This window comes from Ammodytes marinus (assembly GCF_949987685.1).
Source record: "Ammodytes marinus genome assembly, chromosome: 9".
Classification (NCBI taxonomy): Eukaryota; Metazoa; Chordata; class Actinopteri; order Uranoscopiformes; family Ammodytidae; genus Ammodytes; species Ammodytes marinus.
In genome coordinates, this window is record NC_137213.1 from 22,681,719 (window position 1) to 22,694,917 (window position 13,199).

The 13,199-nt window shown below is 40.8% G+C and overlaps 1 protein-coding gene across 1 annotated transcript; it reads right to left on the reverse strand.

Moving 5' to 3' along the window:
• Positions 1 to 325: 325 nt before the first annotated feature.
• Positions 326 to 12,566, reverse strand: dis3l2 (DIS3 like 3'-5' exoribonuclease 2). The gene is made up of 21 exons (XM_080033463.1): positions 12,485 to 12,566; positions 11,041 to 11,838; positions 10,783 to 10,913; positions 10,578 to 10,631; positions 8,546 to 8,647; positions 8,286 to 8,439; positions 8,002 to 8,066; positions 7,478 to 7,707; positions 7,215 to 7,388; positions 6,691 to 6,770; positions 6,450 to 6,562; positions 6,120 to 6,227; positions 5,738 to 5,971; positions 5,236 to 5,315; positions 4,847 to 5,030; positions 4,043 to 4,129; positions 3,741 to 3,888; positions 3,273 to 3,403; positions 3,010 to 3,114; positions 2,529 to 2,633; positions 326 to 2,244 (listed from the first exon to the last, which is right to left on the reverse strand). Exons 2-21 carry the CDS (start codon positions 11,816 to 11,818, stop codon positions 2,149 to 2,151), a joined length of 3,159 nt encoding a protein of 1,052 aa, XP_079889589.1. The 5' UTR covers positions 11,819 to 11,838; positions 12,485 to 12,566; the 3' UTR covers positions 326 to 2,148.
• Between the last annotated feature and the right edge of the window lie 633 nt (positions 12,567 to 13,199).

The window sequence follows — 13,199 nt, forward strand, 5'->3', positions numbered from 1 at the left end:
TTTTTTCATTCACAAGTATTCATGTGAACCACTGTTAATATTTATTGATTATAGCAGCTCTAGTAGAAGAACATCTTTTGATAATGTAGCACTCTGAAATGGTATGTAATCATAAAATATTTCCTGTAAAAAAAAACAGTGGAAAAACAATAGTTAGATTTGAGGAAAACAAGCTTGACATTTCATTATTGTTTCAAGCAGGCTGTGGATTATACAGTGGGCTACCAGTAATGTATGTAGGTTGGTTCATTAACTGTACTACATCAACACCAAACTGTACCGTTTTAAACTAGTATTCAGAAAAAAAAACACCTTTTTCCACCAATGGATTTCATGTTTGCATTTATTTACCTAGAGACAGTCGACAACTATATTTTGCTCAGTATAGTAGTTAAGCAGTACAATGCACTTTAGAGGTGGACCAGAATCAAAGTTACATGTCACCACATAACTTTGCAAAAGGACAAACAGAAACAGTATTTGTATTTTCTTTTCGATTTACTTAGCATCTCAGATTTTCAAAATGTGCCAAATTATAACCCAACACACATATTGTTTTTCTTTCTTTAGCAAAAGCACTTCACTTGCTGGTTTAAAATACATTGAAAGCTCTTGTCACAAACTGTCAATTCATGTAAAACAAAATAACTTAAAAAACATTAACAAATGGTCTTACAAAAAAATCTGACACAAGCGTAAAAACAATCCGTAAATCAAAGAGTTCAAATCCCAAAGCAAAAGTTTGTGCTGACAGAGTAGCTTATTTGTATGACACTACATGGCAATGTTCAACCTAAATCAGAGCGAGTGAGAACCAGAGGCACACCGACTCAGTTTAAGCAAAAAGAGACCCACAACCAGTTTCAAATGTGCAGCTACACTGAAATTTAATTCCTTCTTCTTTACTTGAATAAATTAAAGGCTGAATTCACAGTTGATATCAATGGAGGTCCCTAAAGGATTTGTGCTGCACAAATCAAGCGGCTGGAAGCACCCCTAAGAGCACGAGCCAACATAAAATATGTTTACATCTCAAGGCCACCAGTTTAAGCAGCAATTCACATAAAAAGTCATTCCTATGTTTTGTATTAAAAACAATACGCCAGTAAATTATGAAGCTTTGGCCAGACTGGCACACTAAATACAGATAGAAATGTACCTCTATTTCCACTAGAACAATATGTCAGATCCATGAGACCAGAATTGAAATGTCCTATGAGCTATACTTTAAGGCTGTGACATGAAGGATCTGAAGGGGCCCTTCAGCTCCTCCATTCACTCCCGAGAACCACCTGAAAAGTCTTCCTGTATAAAAACTATAAATGTACACAGCAATTTAAAAAAGAGATGGATGGCATGTGGTAGCTATTGTTTTTTTTTAAAGCAAATGTTAATATAAATGTTCTGTGCATCTGATCTACTGATGCTCTTGCTGCTAGATTATTTTACCATTTGATCCATGTAGCAGGTTATGTTAGAGCCACCACAGCCAGTCAAAGAGAGACAAATAAGTTAACTTCAGTAGTGTGGTATGCTCTATCTGCTTTGCAAACATAAATATGGGTCACTCCCCAATCTAGAATCAGGTTCCCATATATTAATATTAAACTGAATAGTCACAATTCAGCTTTCACACTTTAGACTGTGTACAACACTTAGATCACATCAAAACGGTCCTCATCAGGTCAATAAAATCAATAGCAAAATACAACTCTAACTTAAAAAAGGTATTTCACAGTTAGACCTGGGTCACAATTCAAGGAGAATTCAGGTCTTCTACCTGGGGAAGGTGCATCTGCAAATTAATGGAAATGAAATAAAAAAGGTGAAAGCAAAGTCTCTTCTACTGCAAATTCAAAAGAATGAAACAATGATAAACCTTGGAAAATGATCAGGACTCATGTATGTGTGGGATATTTGCAGTAAGACACTTAACATTTAAGAAAAAAAAAAAAAAAAAAACACTGGAACGGGCCACCAGGTTAGTGTTGGTGGGATTTTAAATTGAATTGTGACTCTGGCCTAATCAATGACTTCCCTGCTACTACACTACAGTTCATTTCTACCAATTATCAAAAGAAAATGTGCAAATCCAAATGTCCGTACGAGTCTTTGCGTGCCCGACAGCACATGTAAGTGTTTACGTTATCAGTTCCCCTCAGGCCTCTTGAGCACTGCACTGTATTTCATGGGAGCACCGTCTGCTTTCAGCTGCACCTCCACTAACGTGAAGATTGAAATGACCTGTAGGGGGCAAACAAGAAATGATTAACATATTATAGTATTAAATAATTATTTGCCAGAATCTGAATCTCTATGTTTTAAGTTTTTTTGAGAATAAGGACATAAGAGCCATAATAGAACATATTAGTAGCTTCTTGGCCTTTCCATTCCAGGGAAGAACTATAACAGTTGTGTCATATAAATATGAAATTAGTTTCTCCTGTTCTTTTTAAAATAAACAGTAGTGTGTTTCTATTAGTAGGCCATGCCTTAACAGAAGCATTTTCAGTGTCTGTGGTTCTCACCTGCTCTACTGGAGGTTTCTCTGCGTTCTCTCGTGTCCAGACCAGAGTCAACTCAGATTTCTTCCCCACCTTACGATGGTGGAAAGAGTCCAGGTCCGCAATAGACTGAAGGAGGAAAACAATGTTGTTTAAAACTGCTTCAGATGACTTGATGTCGATTTTATTTATTTTTTTACTGTCACACACACTGACTCTTTGGTCCCTCTGATTTCACTTTCCTGGATAAGTTTTTTTGGAGGTTAATGATAGTGTGCTTGTTAAAGATTATTGGCAGAGCTGAATTGAAAAGAAATCTAAACAGCCGAAAGAATATCTCTCAATCGTGTCAACTGCTCAAAATGAAGACTAAAGAGATTTTTTAAAACAAGGAAGGCAATATGTAAAAAAAACACTTAATAGAATAGCAGTACTGCAAATGTTTGCACAAATTATATATTATGACTGAAACAGTTCACTGTTAATTGAGTGTGTTGGAGCTGACCTTGCAGTAGATGCGTTTCTGCACTCCGTATTGGAGAACCAGCACATCAAAGGACTGATCCAGCACTCCCATCACCATGGCCTCAGAGTCCAGAGGACCACACTCCTGTGGAGCACGGACAGAATTTTTTATTTTATTTTATTGACAAGAAGGTTTTGACCTGACATTAAGAAACTGTTTTAAACAAACCAAACCAACAGCTTTAAAAGCAACAAAAAACATAACTCAAGAACATGTTGACAAGTTGTATTTTGGCTACCCACCCTGACAAACACTCCAAAGAAGAGCTCCGAGCTGAGCTCCTGGACTCTCTTGGACAGGGTCTTCTTGTCATTGCAGTGCGATGCCTGTTTCTCGACTTCTTTGGTTGACAGCTCCAAACTAGGCCCACAATCTGCAAGCCGACATTGGCACACTTGATGAGTACAAAAGGGGAACTCACACAGACTCACACAAACGATAAAGTGACGGACACACAAGTTGCAAGCGCAGACACTATAGCAACGGGAACAGCACAAGCAAAAATACAAAAATATATAGCCAAAATACAATGCAACAACTCAATGTGAGATCTGAGGCTGCTTTGTTCTTTTCTGCATTATCAGTAACCCGTGCCCTGTAACACAATCACAGCACTGTCTGAGAGAAACAGGACGATCCAAAATGTGTGAAAATGTGAGTGTGTTAGTTTTGTTGTGTCCAAGAGAGACTTTAACAGAGAAGGTACGCACTGAGTGAGGAGGCCAACAGCCGGTGGACGATGATGTCAGCGTAACGTCTGATAGGGGACGTGAAGTGAGTGTAGAGAGGGACGTTGAGGGCGTAGTGTTTAAAATACTGCTCCTCCTTAAGAACGCCTGTGCAGAAGTACAAGGCCATCTGGGAAGGAGCAATGAAAGATTAAATATAGAAACAATATTGGAAATGTTTAACTAGTATTTATCCCATTCCAATCTCACAAAATTATTCTGTAACACGTTAAGATGTCAATGCAAGCTTGATTAAAGTACAGAGGTTGTTGAGCAGCGCTGACCTGCATGGGTCTGGAGCACATGTGGGTGAGGACTTCTTTTCGGGCAGTGGTGTACTCGTCATCACCAAGATGCATATTGAGACTTTTCTGCATGTTGGGAAAGCAAAAGAGGTTTCAGGCATTTATACAGAGTTATTCCAATACATTATTTTGAGTAAGTCAAATGCTTCAACAGCTTTGTCCATCAGTTATTGAGCAGGAGCAATTTTCCTGAGAGAGGTAATTGCCCATACACCACACAGTATAATATTTGAAAGCAGTCATGTTCAAATTAAATCTTAAATACTTCTCATCTTAGCCACATTGCCACATTTTCACAATTTCCAAATGTCATTTGGACATTTAATTAAAAAAAATGTAAGACTAGCAGTTGTGTAATTTTGAGTTGGATTTCTCTGGGACATCTCTTTCTGGAACATTTAAAAAAGGTGGAGAAAGCAATTCTGGAGAACCCTTGTTGACAAAATCACTTTGTCAAAATCAGTGAATGTTTCCTCAAAATCCAATACCGGTCCGTACTGTGCGTGCGCTGAAGCTTAAATCCGGTGTTAAGACACAGCCTACGCTCTGTAAACGGGTAAGTAAACAAAGCTAGCAACATGCTAGTTTACAGAGCCTAAGCTGTGTAAAAACGTTTAATTTATTTTCCCAGCGCACACCCAATACGTACAGGTAGAGGATCGTGAGGAGATTGTCACTGATTTTAACATGTTCCAGAATTGCTGACTCCACCTTTAAACCTTGTGCTGTAACTATGCTGATTCAGGACAAGGCATATCTTTAAAGAAACCATGCTGTACTGACGTGCAGCGCTCCAGCAGAGGACAGATCTATGTTGATGCCCAGCTGGTCACATAGCTCCTGCAGCTCGTCCACCATCTTGGCCTTAGGAGGAGGGTGGCGTCTGAGCAGCGCCAACTCGGGGAATTTGCGGTGGATGTGGTGAGCCGTGGCAATGTTGGCCAGTAACATGAACTCCTCCACCAACCTAGAGGAAACAGTTATTGATCAATTAAAATGGCTATGGGCGGGAAATGAGAAACAGGAAATAAAAGGGGACTGATAATCAAGCTCTCCAGGTAGAATCAAAAGCATATTTCAACAAACGCTACGTATTCGTCAGGTCAAATAAATGCACATTTTGAAGAAAAATCAGAAGGGAAACAAACACAGAAGGAGCATTTGTGACTCACTTGTTACTGTCTCTGTAGTGGTAAATATAGCAGCCTTGAGGCATCATGGTCTCTTTGTCCAGGGTGAAAGACAGTTTCAACTGAAATAAAAAAAAACACAAGCCATGAACAGAAAATAATGTCAGAAAGCTGAATACAAACTGAATAATCTGGGTCTTGATTGCATCTCGGTCTTGGGTCTTGTGTAATAACATACACAGACCACAATTAATTGAACATTTAATGAATGTTATTACCATCCATTCTTAAAATAAAAGTCACATTTTATGTTTATTTACTCCTTTTACTCTATATTGTAGCGGCTCAAACAAAATTTGGAAGTGTTTTGCTGTATTTTAAGCATAGCGCTGTCATTTGTTTCAAACTTAATATTTACAAATGATATAATTGCATAAATTAGCTGGGGCATCATACTCTCAGACATTTCTCTCATGCTCTATTGTTTAGAAAAGACAAAGGACAGATGATATAAAAACCGAAGACAACACAGCGAGGGGCTAACCTGGTCCAGTCTGAGGGCTCCTCCTGAGAAGCGTTGGGCGCGGAGGCTCTTGGCGATGGAGTGCAGGTTGAGCACGGCCTGGTGGATCTCATCTATGGGATGTTCAGGGTCCACAGGTGGCAGCTCCTCAGCAGAGAACATCTTGTCAGGCGCGTCGATCATGCTCTGAGCGTGGTCGTAACTCAACTTCACACAGGAGCGGATGACTGAGCGGCCAAACCACTCACTCAGGATCTGGGGGAGAAAGGTAGGCAATATTTTTTTTTTAAAGAAGCTCAGCAGATGCCATCACTACTGTGAGCATCTAGAGACCTCTTTACCTTATGCTTGTATGTATTGGTGTGCAGCTGTAACGGGTCCATTGAGTTTAGAATGGCCTTACCTTCCCCTCCGGTGTGATTTTCCAAATGACGGAGAAAGTGAGTCTGTCGACGAGAGGGTTCAGACTGCACAGCTCCTCGCACAGCAGCCTCGGCAACATGGGGATCACCTGGCAAGAGACATGGAAAATTTAAAATATATTAAAAAAATAAATAATCAGAGGTATGCTTATTAAAAGGAAAACTGAAAAAGAAATTATGCAGTGACAAATTACAGTAGAAATATCCCAAAATCCACATAATGCAACAAAACTTGGTTAAATCAGCTAATCATTTCAAGTATGATGATACCATGGGAAGTAGCTAATTATTGTCAAGGAGGAGCACCTCACCTTTTGAACCATGTACACACTAGTTGCTCTTTGGCTGGCGATAAAGTCCAGGGCGTTGTCCTCTTTCACAAAGTAACTCACATCAGCAATGTGCACGCCCATCTCAAAGTTACCTGTGTTAGAAAGACAGTGTTTGGCAAATTCTCCCATTCCACGGAAAAAAAACTAAATATTAAATGTATTAATCAGTATTCATGATCATCTTTATCACTGAGCTCCACAGTTAAGTTAGTTTGTTTACCGTCAGGGAGTTGTTTACAGGACAGAGCATCGTCCAGGTCTCTGGCGGTAGCGGGGTCGATAGTAAAGATACACTCCTTCCTGAACATGATAAAACAGTGCTTTGTGAATCATATGCATATGTTGTTTTAATCAAGACTCAATACAGTACACTTGCTTGCTGTCATTAGATGATGAGCAAAATAAATCCCCCTGGGCAGCCTGGGTCTATGTATGCGTAGTAAGGGATGGGCATTTGAATATATTTCCTTGGTGGATCATCAGAAAAAAATTAACAATCAATTATTGATTATTCATAATATATTTTTTATATTTAAAAAAATTGCCTGTGGCAGAAAATAGTGTTTTTTTTCTTGAATTAAATATTAATTAAAATAACTTAAATTCTAGCAAAAATCCTCTTGGACAAGGCAGTTAAAGGTCAACTTAAATGTTTTTAAAGCCTTATGCAAGTTACCAGGCTAGAAACATATCTATAAAAAACTGAAAAAAGCATGCATCTACATAAGTATGTACGGGCATCACCTCAGGTCTTTCCTCTTCTTCATCTCCTCAGGTGGGATGGTCCAGGGCAGGTTCTTAGGCAGACAGTCCAACACCTCAGCTGAGAACTCAGTACAATCGATGTCATACTCTGTCAGGATGCCCTCCGTCTCCGGCTCGATCTCTCCAGCTTGACCCAGTGTCTTAGCAAGTCGACTGGAGGAAAACATCAGGGAGGATTCTGGTTAAGAGCTAACACGTTAGGAACGGTCTCCTGCTTCATGTTTCTTTAATAGAACACTCACCCTTCTGCAAAGTTGCTGTCTTCTGCCCAGTTGGTGATCCTGCTGATGAACAAGATGTTGCTGTAGTCGCCCGAGCGGTAGCTGAAGTCTTCTGGACAGTCGGCGAGGGGAATGTTGATGCGTGGCACCCGGTGGTCCACAGGGGAGAACATGGCAAAAGGCTTATCTGGGAGGAACTTCAGAAAGCCTGTCACAGCTCTAGAGTGCTTCTTCTCCACAATGTACACCACCTGCCAAGACAAATGACAAGGGAAGTATAGCCATGAATTTAAAATGTAAGGCCCAAGCATAATTTTTTTTATATACTGTATATTGAGCATATGTGGCAGAACTTTTTCAACCTTAGGATATTATTGGTAGTTTTTTTTCAGTGACAAGAAATGTATTGCCTTTATTCTGTAAGAAATAAAAATAAAAATAAAATAATAAAAAATAAATTGGAAGGTTGTTGTGGCAACTTTGAAAAACAAAATCTGAAATGAGGCCAATTTGTCACTTTACACACGGATAGACGAGAAGCTCACTTTAGCCGTCTTTTGGAGTGTTTCCCCATTGGATCGTGGGGTTGAGGGGCCTTCCATTGGTTCCCCTATTTCCATCGGATGAAAGGACAAATCAAAATGTATTAGCTGAACTATTGCTTTATTCATTTTTGGTTCTGTGCATCGACACAGTCTTCAGACCAATAAATAAACATTAAAAACAGAGTTTATTGAGCTTTACTAAATACCAGCTGCATTATTATGACACAGTACCACAGTGCTAGGGATTTACAATAGCTTCCACAATCTCAACTCCATGGCAGTACCTGTGACAGTATTGTGAACTGGTCTGATGAGGTCGTCTTGGTCGCTACTCTGGTCATCAGGCCTGGGCGTGCGCTCTTTCTTCTTCTGCACCATTTTTTCTCTCTGGCTTTCTGATTCGCTGGCACCATCACCGTCAGTATCTGATCTCACAACCTAGACAAAACACACATATATTCTATAGCATCTAATACACTCACTACTTGTGTGTGTCCTTACAAACTAAAACTAGATTTGACATAGACAGGTAAGTGTAGTCTACCTTCCACTGCTCCCGTGGGAGGAGTTGCACCACCACAACGTCTCCATTCAGCGCTCTGTTGCGAGATACGATCCCATCCAGAAATATATCCCGTGTGTCATCCTGCGAACACAAAAAGAGATAGCTTATCTCCTGCCTTTCTTCAACTTCTGGTGTAACCCTTCCAAGGAGACTGTTCATGTAGTAGCAATACAGAGAAACGACCAGTGTTACTTTTTTCAGTAACGGGGTAATCTAACTTATTACTTTTTCCGTTGTTACAACGCCGTTATCGTTACTGAACGTTAAATGCGGTGCGTTACTATGAATTGATTGAATAAACTGTGTAATCCGAACGCACCCCTGGCTCCATACTACACAAACTGCTAGTGAGGAGACCGGTGTGTTTTAAGTTGTGTTTTATTCAGTGTGGATGACATTATAACTGTCAGTTAGCGCCGTCACGTCAGTCAGCCAGAGCGCCTGTTGTAGTGAAGTTTCTTTTTCTTTCTCTCTCTGTTGTGTGAGCGTGCACGTTGCCGCAGTAACCACCTATCAATCCACGGTTGAAACGTGCTCTCCCTGAATTTGTTTGCATCGCCCTTGTGAGTAAGTGCATGGATTTTCCCGATCTCTATAAATTATAATTTATCCACGTTATTAAACGGCCGCGATTCGCCGGTTGCAACAGCTGTTTAGCGTGTCATCACGAGCCGAATATTGCTATTGTTCTTTTCCTGGGATCTGTAGGCCTATGCTGCTGTGCATGTTAAAGAAGGAAATAAACATAGGATAAATCCTTACTCCTCCTCTCATCGTCTCATGCTTCATAGTCTGACGTTTTTGGTCTAAAGGCCAGGACACACCAGCCCGATAATCGCCGTCGTCAAAAAAAAAGACGAATCTGTTTGGTGTGTGCCGTGACGTCGGCCGACGTAGAGGTCGTCGGGCTTGTTTTGAGCCTGTCGGCCGCCGATTGAACATGTTCAATCGGCGGCCGACCGTCTTTCATTTGGAGCAATTTGATTGGTGGAGGGCTAGCGAATCAGTGAAGCCCGGAAGTGAGGCGGGTAGCACAAACAGCTAACAACAGCTAGCCATCGTTTTAATGTGTTTGTTCGTTTCGTTTTGAGAGTACTCACATGCATCAACCCTTGTTGACTGCTCGACACCATGCTCGACACTCTCTGCTAAAAATTGTGCTCTTATGGTCCATAAATATAAATACGTATTTCTATCTATGTTTATGCTCTAGAGAGATGTCCAATCATTTCCGGCTTTCGTATTTTTTCGGGCCACAATACAGATTAGCGCCGCCTGCTGTTGTGGAGACATTACGTCCCGCGAGCGTACGGAAAATAAACAGTCGTCTCGGTGTGTTCTTTAGCAGCGACGGGAAGCTGGAGCTTCCTGAAACGGCCGACTCCATTTTTTTTGACGACGGCGATTATCGGGCTGGTGTGTCCTGGCCTTAAGTGGTGTTTTAGCCGACACCCCTGAAGAGAATCCAGTGATAGCAGATCAGCACAGTACATTCAGCAGTTTCCTCTAGCTACTACTTTTGTTGAGAACAAAATACTTGAAGTGCAGGATAAACCTCTTGCTGTCTGTTGATGTGCAATAAACATTGAAGGTTATGTAGCCTACAAGTAGGCCTACCTGTCTGTTCTACTCATTTCAACTGACTTGTGAAAACTGCTCAGAAAAATCCAAATTTGTTGACATATAGCAACTTTTTTTTTTTTTTTTTTTTTTTTTTTTACAGTAGATTAATGCAAATAGTTAATTTCCCTGGTAACTAGTTACTTCTATTATAAAGTAATTCAGTTACTAACTCAGTTACTTTTTGGAACAAGTAGTGAGTAACTATAACTAATTACTTTTTTAAAGTAACGTTCCCAACACTGGAAACGACACAATGACATTTATTACAAAGCACACTGTAGGCATGAAACAGGTTAGCTATTAAATGTGCTTTTAAAAAAAGGACCCATTGGACATGTTGATGAGGCAGCGAAACATTATGTGTCACATTCTCACTGGGTTGACTTACAGGAGATGGGATGAAAGCTTCATGGTATTTCTTTGGGTTGATCCTCAATTGTCCCTGCAGAGAAAGAATGTAGACCTTAAACTCAGCAGTATTCTGCGCAATAATTCTAAACGTTATAATACAAGGTGTTTAGGTGGCCCTTGATCCATTCTTAATATAGATTGTATGACAGTTGCAGGAACATTAACACTGGGTTTGTTTGTACCTGAAGGAGCTCTCCCCTCTTAAGGCCGTGGGAAACCTCCTCCGTTGTCATGTAGATTTCAAACACTTGTTTCTTTCCTCCTCTGCCTCCTTTGTTCCTACTCTTGTCAGCGGGCGAGTTGGCATTGGAAGCTGAAATAGATTTAACTCATTTAAATCACCAAATGAACAATACTACATTGCCATTAAGCAAAGTGTGTGTGTGTGTGTGTGTGTGTGTGTGTGTACAACTGATCTAAAAAACAGGCCTTCAATTTACCTTTAGGCTGCTGCAGTTTTTTGTCTTTAGGGGACTTGGGCCTGGATACCTGAGCGTCAACACCAAATTTTGATGTCCCCTCTCTGCTGCTTTTGTCATTTTCCAGGTGCTTCGGTGAGTTTTTTTTCTTGGACTTTGTCATCTTTTCTTGCTCCTGGCCACTTGTGACTTTATTTGGGGACTGAGGGCGTCCAGCAAAGGAGTCACCCTCTTTATAGTCCTTGCCTTTCTTCTGATGCTGCTGCTGCTGCTGCTTCTGGTGTTTATTTGAGTCGGTGGGTTTCAGAGAACCAAGTTCCTCACCGGACTCGATGTCTCCATCTTGGCTGGTGGCGGTATCCCTCCTCTGACCCCTCTGCTGCTGCCTGTCTGACACACCCTGCCTCCTCTCACAGTCCTGCTGGGCACCACCGCGGGTGTTCAGTTTCTCCATGTACAGAGACAGAGAACTCTCCTCTCCCTTGCTTTTCATGGAAGAAGGGGAGAAGTCACTGGAATCGGAGAAATCGTTGGGCACTGTGTCCCTCTTTCGCTGGGGTATGTTCAGCCGGTCGCTCTGGGTTTTGAGCATCAGCGTGCTGGGCCCATTGCCTTCCCTCTGAAACGGCGTATCCTTGGCATACTGCTCCAGGTAGAGACTGAACTTGCTGCTGGAGTGCTGGTTGAGGAGCCGGGCGTAGGCGTCTTTCTTAGGAGGAGGGGCACTGGACTGATTCTGGCCGCGCTTCGCCTCTCGATTCTGCTGGTTAGGCCTCTTCGATTGCCCAGGAGCATCCATATGGCAGTCCGTAAAGCGGTCTGTGAAAATAGGCAAAAAAAAAAAAAGCATACATTGTGATTGATTGCTGCCATTCAAGCTTGAGTCAACTTTCATTACTTTCAGGTACCTTTGAGGTAACTTTAATGAGGCAACAACACTCACAATTTAGAAACATTCACTCAACAAAATCAAAGAAATAGATAATTATCTTGAGTTGATTTTGAAGACAATAAAGCCAACTCTTCAGCAGCTGACTTGTTGCAGAGTAGTCCACTCATCTTACATCATACAGTCAATTACTTTAGTCACAATACATAAGGAGACTTGCCTGGACATGTTACCCTACGTTACTTATGATGGTTGACCGTTATAAGAGACAGTAAGCTCTGTATCATCCCACTGTCTTCGGCTTTAACTCCTCTACGAGCTTATAATGCCATTTAAAAACATATCACAGCTACCAGCCGTAAACAGTTCGCGTAAAGTAACGTCAGCTAGCTTACAGTTGTTAGCAGTGCGTGCCTAGCATCCTAGCATCTGCCAACACAACGTACTTGCAACGGCAGGTGTTGGGATTCAACGACAAACTAACCCTTTGTTTGTCATACAGACACCGACCCCGACCACAATAAACCACTCAGAAATGGACGGAAAGACTGTCAAACTGAAAATAATACACATTACCTTATTCACCACGTTTTTAAATTGTGTAAGTTAGCTGTCGGTCAGTGCTAAATGCTAGCTGATACGTTCACTTCCTCCGTCGTCTGGAGGACACAATGATGCTGCCTTTGAGTGCTGTCGGAAATGCCAAACACAGAAACTCCCCTGGAGTGTAGGCATATTGTTGCAGCTCGGAGCCCCAATGGGCAAGGTCAAGATATAACTTTAAAAAAATATATAGGTAAGCTTATAGGTAAGCTATTACAAAGGTAAATGTGTATATATATATATATATATATATATATATATATATATATATATATATATATATATATATATATATATATATATATATATATATATATATATATATATATATAAATATAAATATTGTACGATCATTGTATTTATCATATTTGTGACTAACCCTAACCCTAAACATTGAATTGATGAGTTACTCATATGTTTGTTTGAAACATTACACCCAAGTAAATCACTTTTCCTGTAGATAAACCATGGAGGCTGGCATTACAGTATGCACTGAGTAGCACCATGAATTTTCTGCAGAACCCCTTAAAGGGGTAGTTCAGGATTTTAGACATAGGGCCTTATTCCCAAGTTAGCCTTGGTGTTCTTTATCAGTGGAGACAGTTTTCAACACGTTTAATTCAGTCCTTCCAGTTGCAGAGTGCGCTCGTGCTAAGCTAGCTCACGGCATCGGGGGGATACCTAGCCT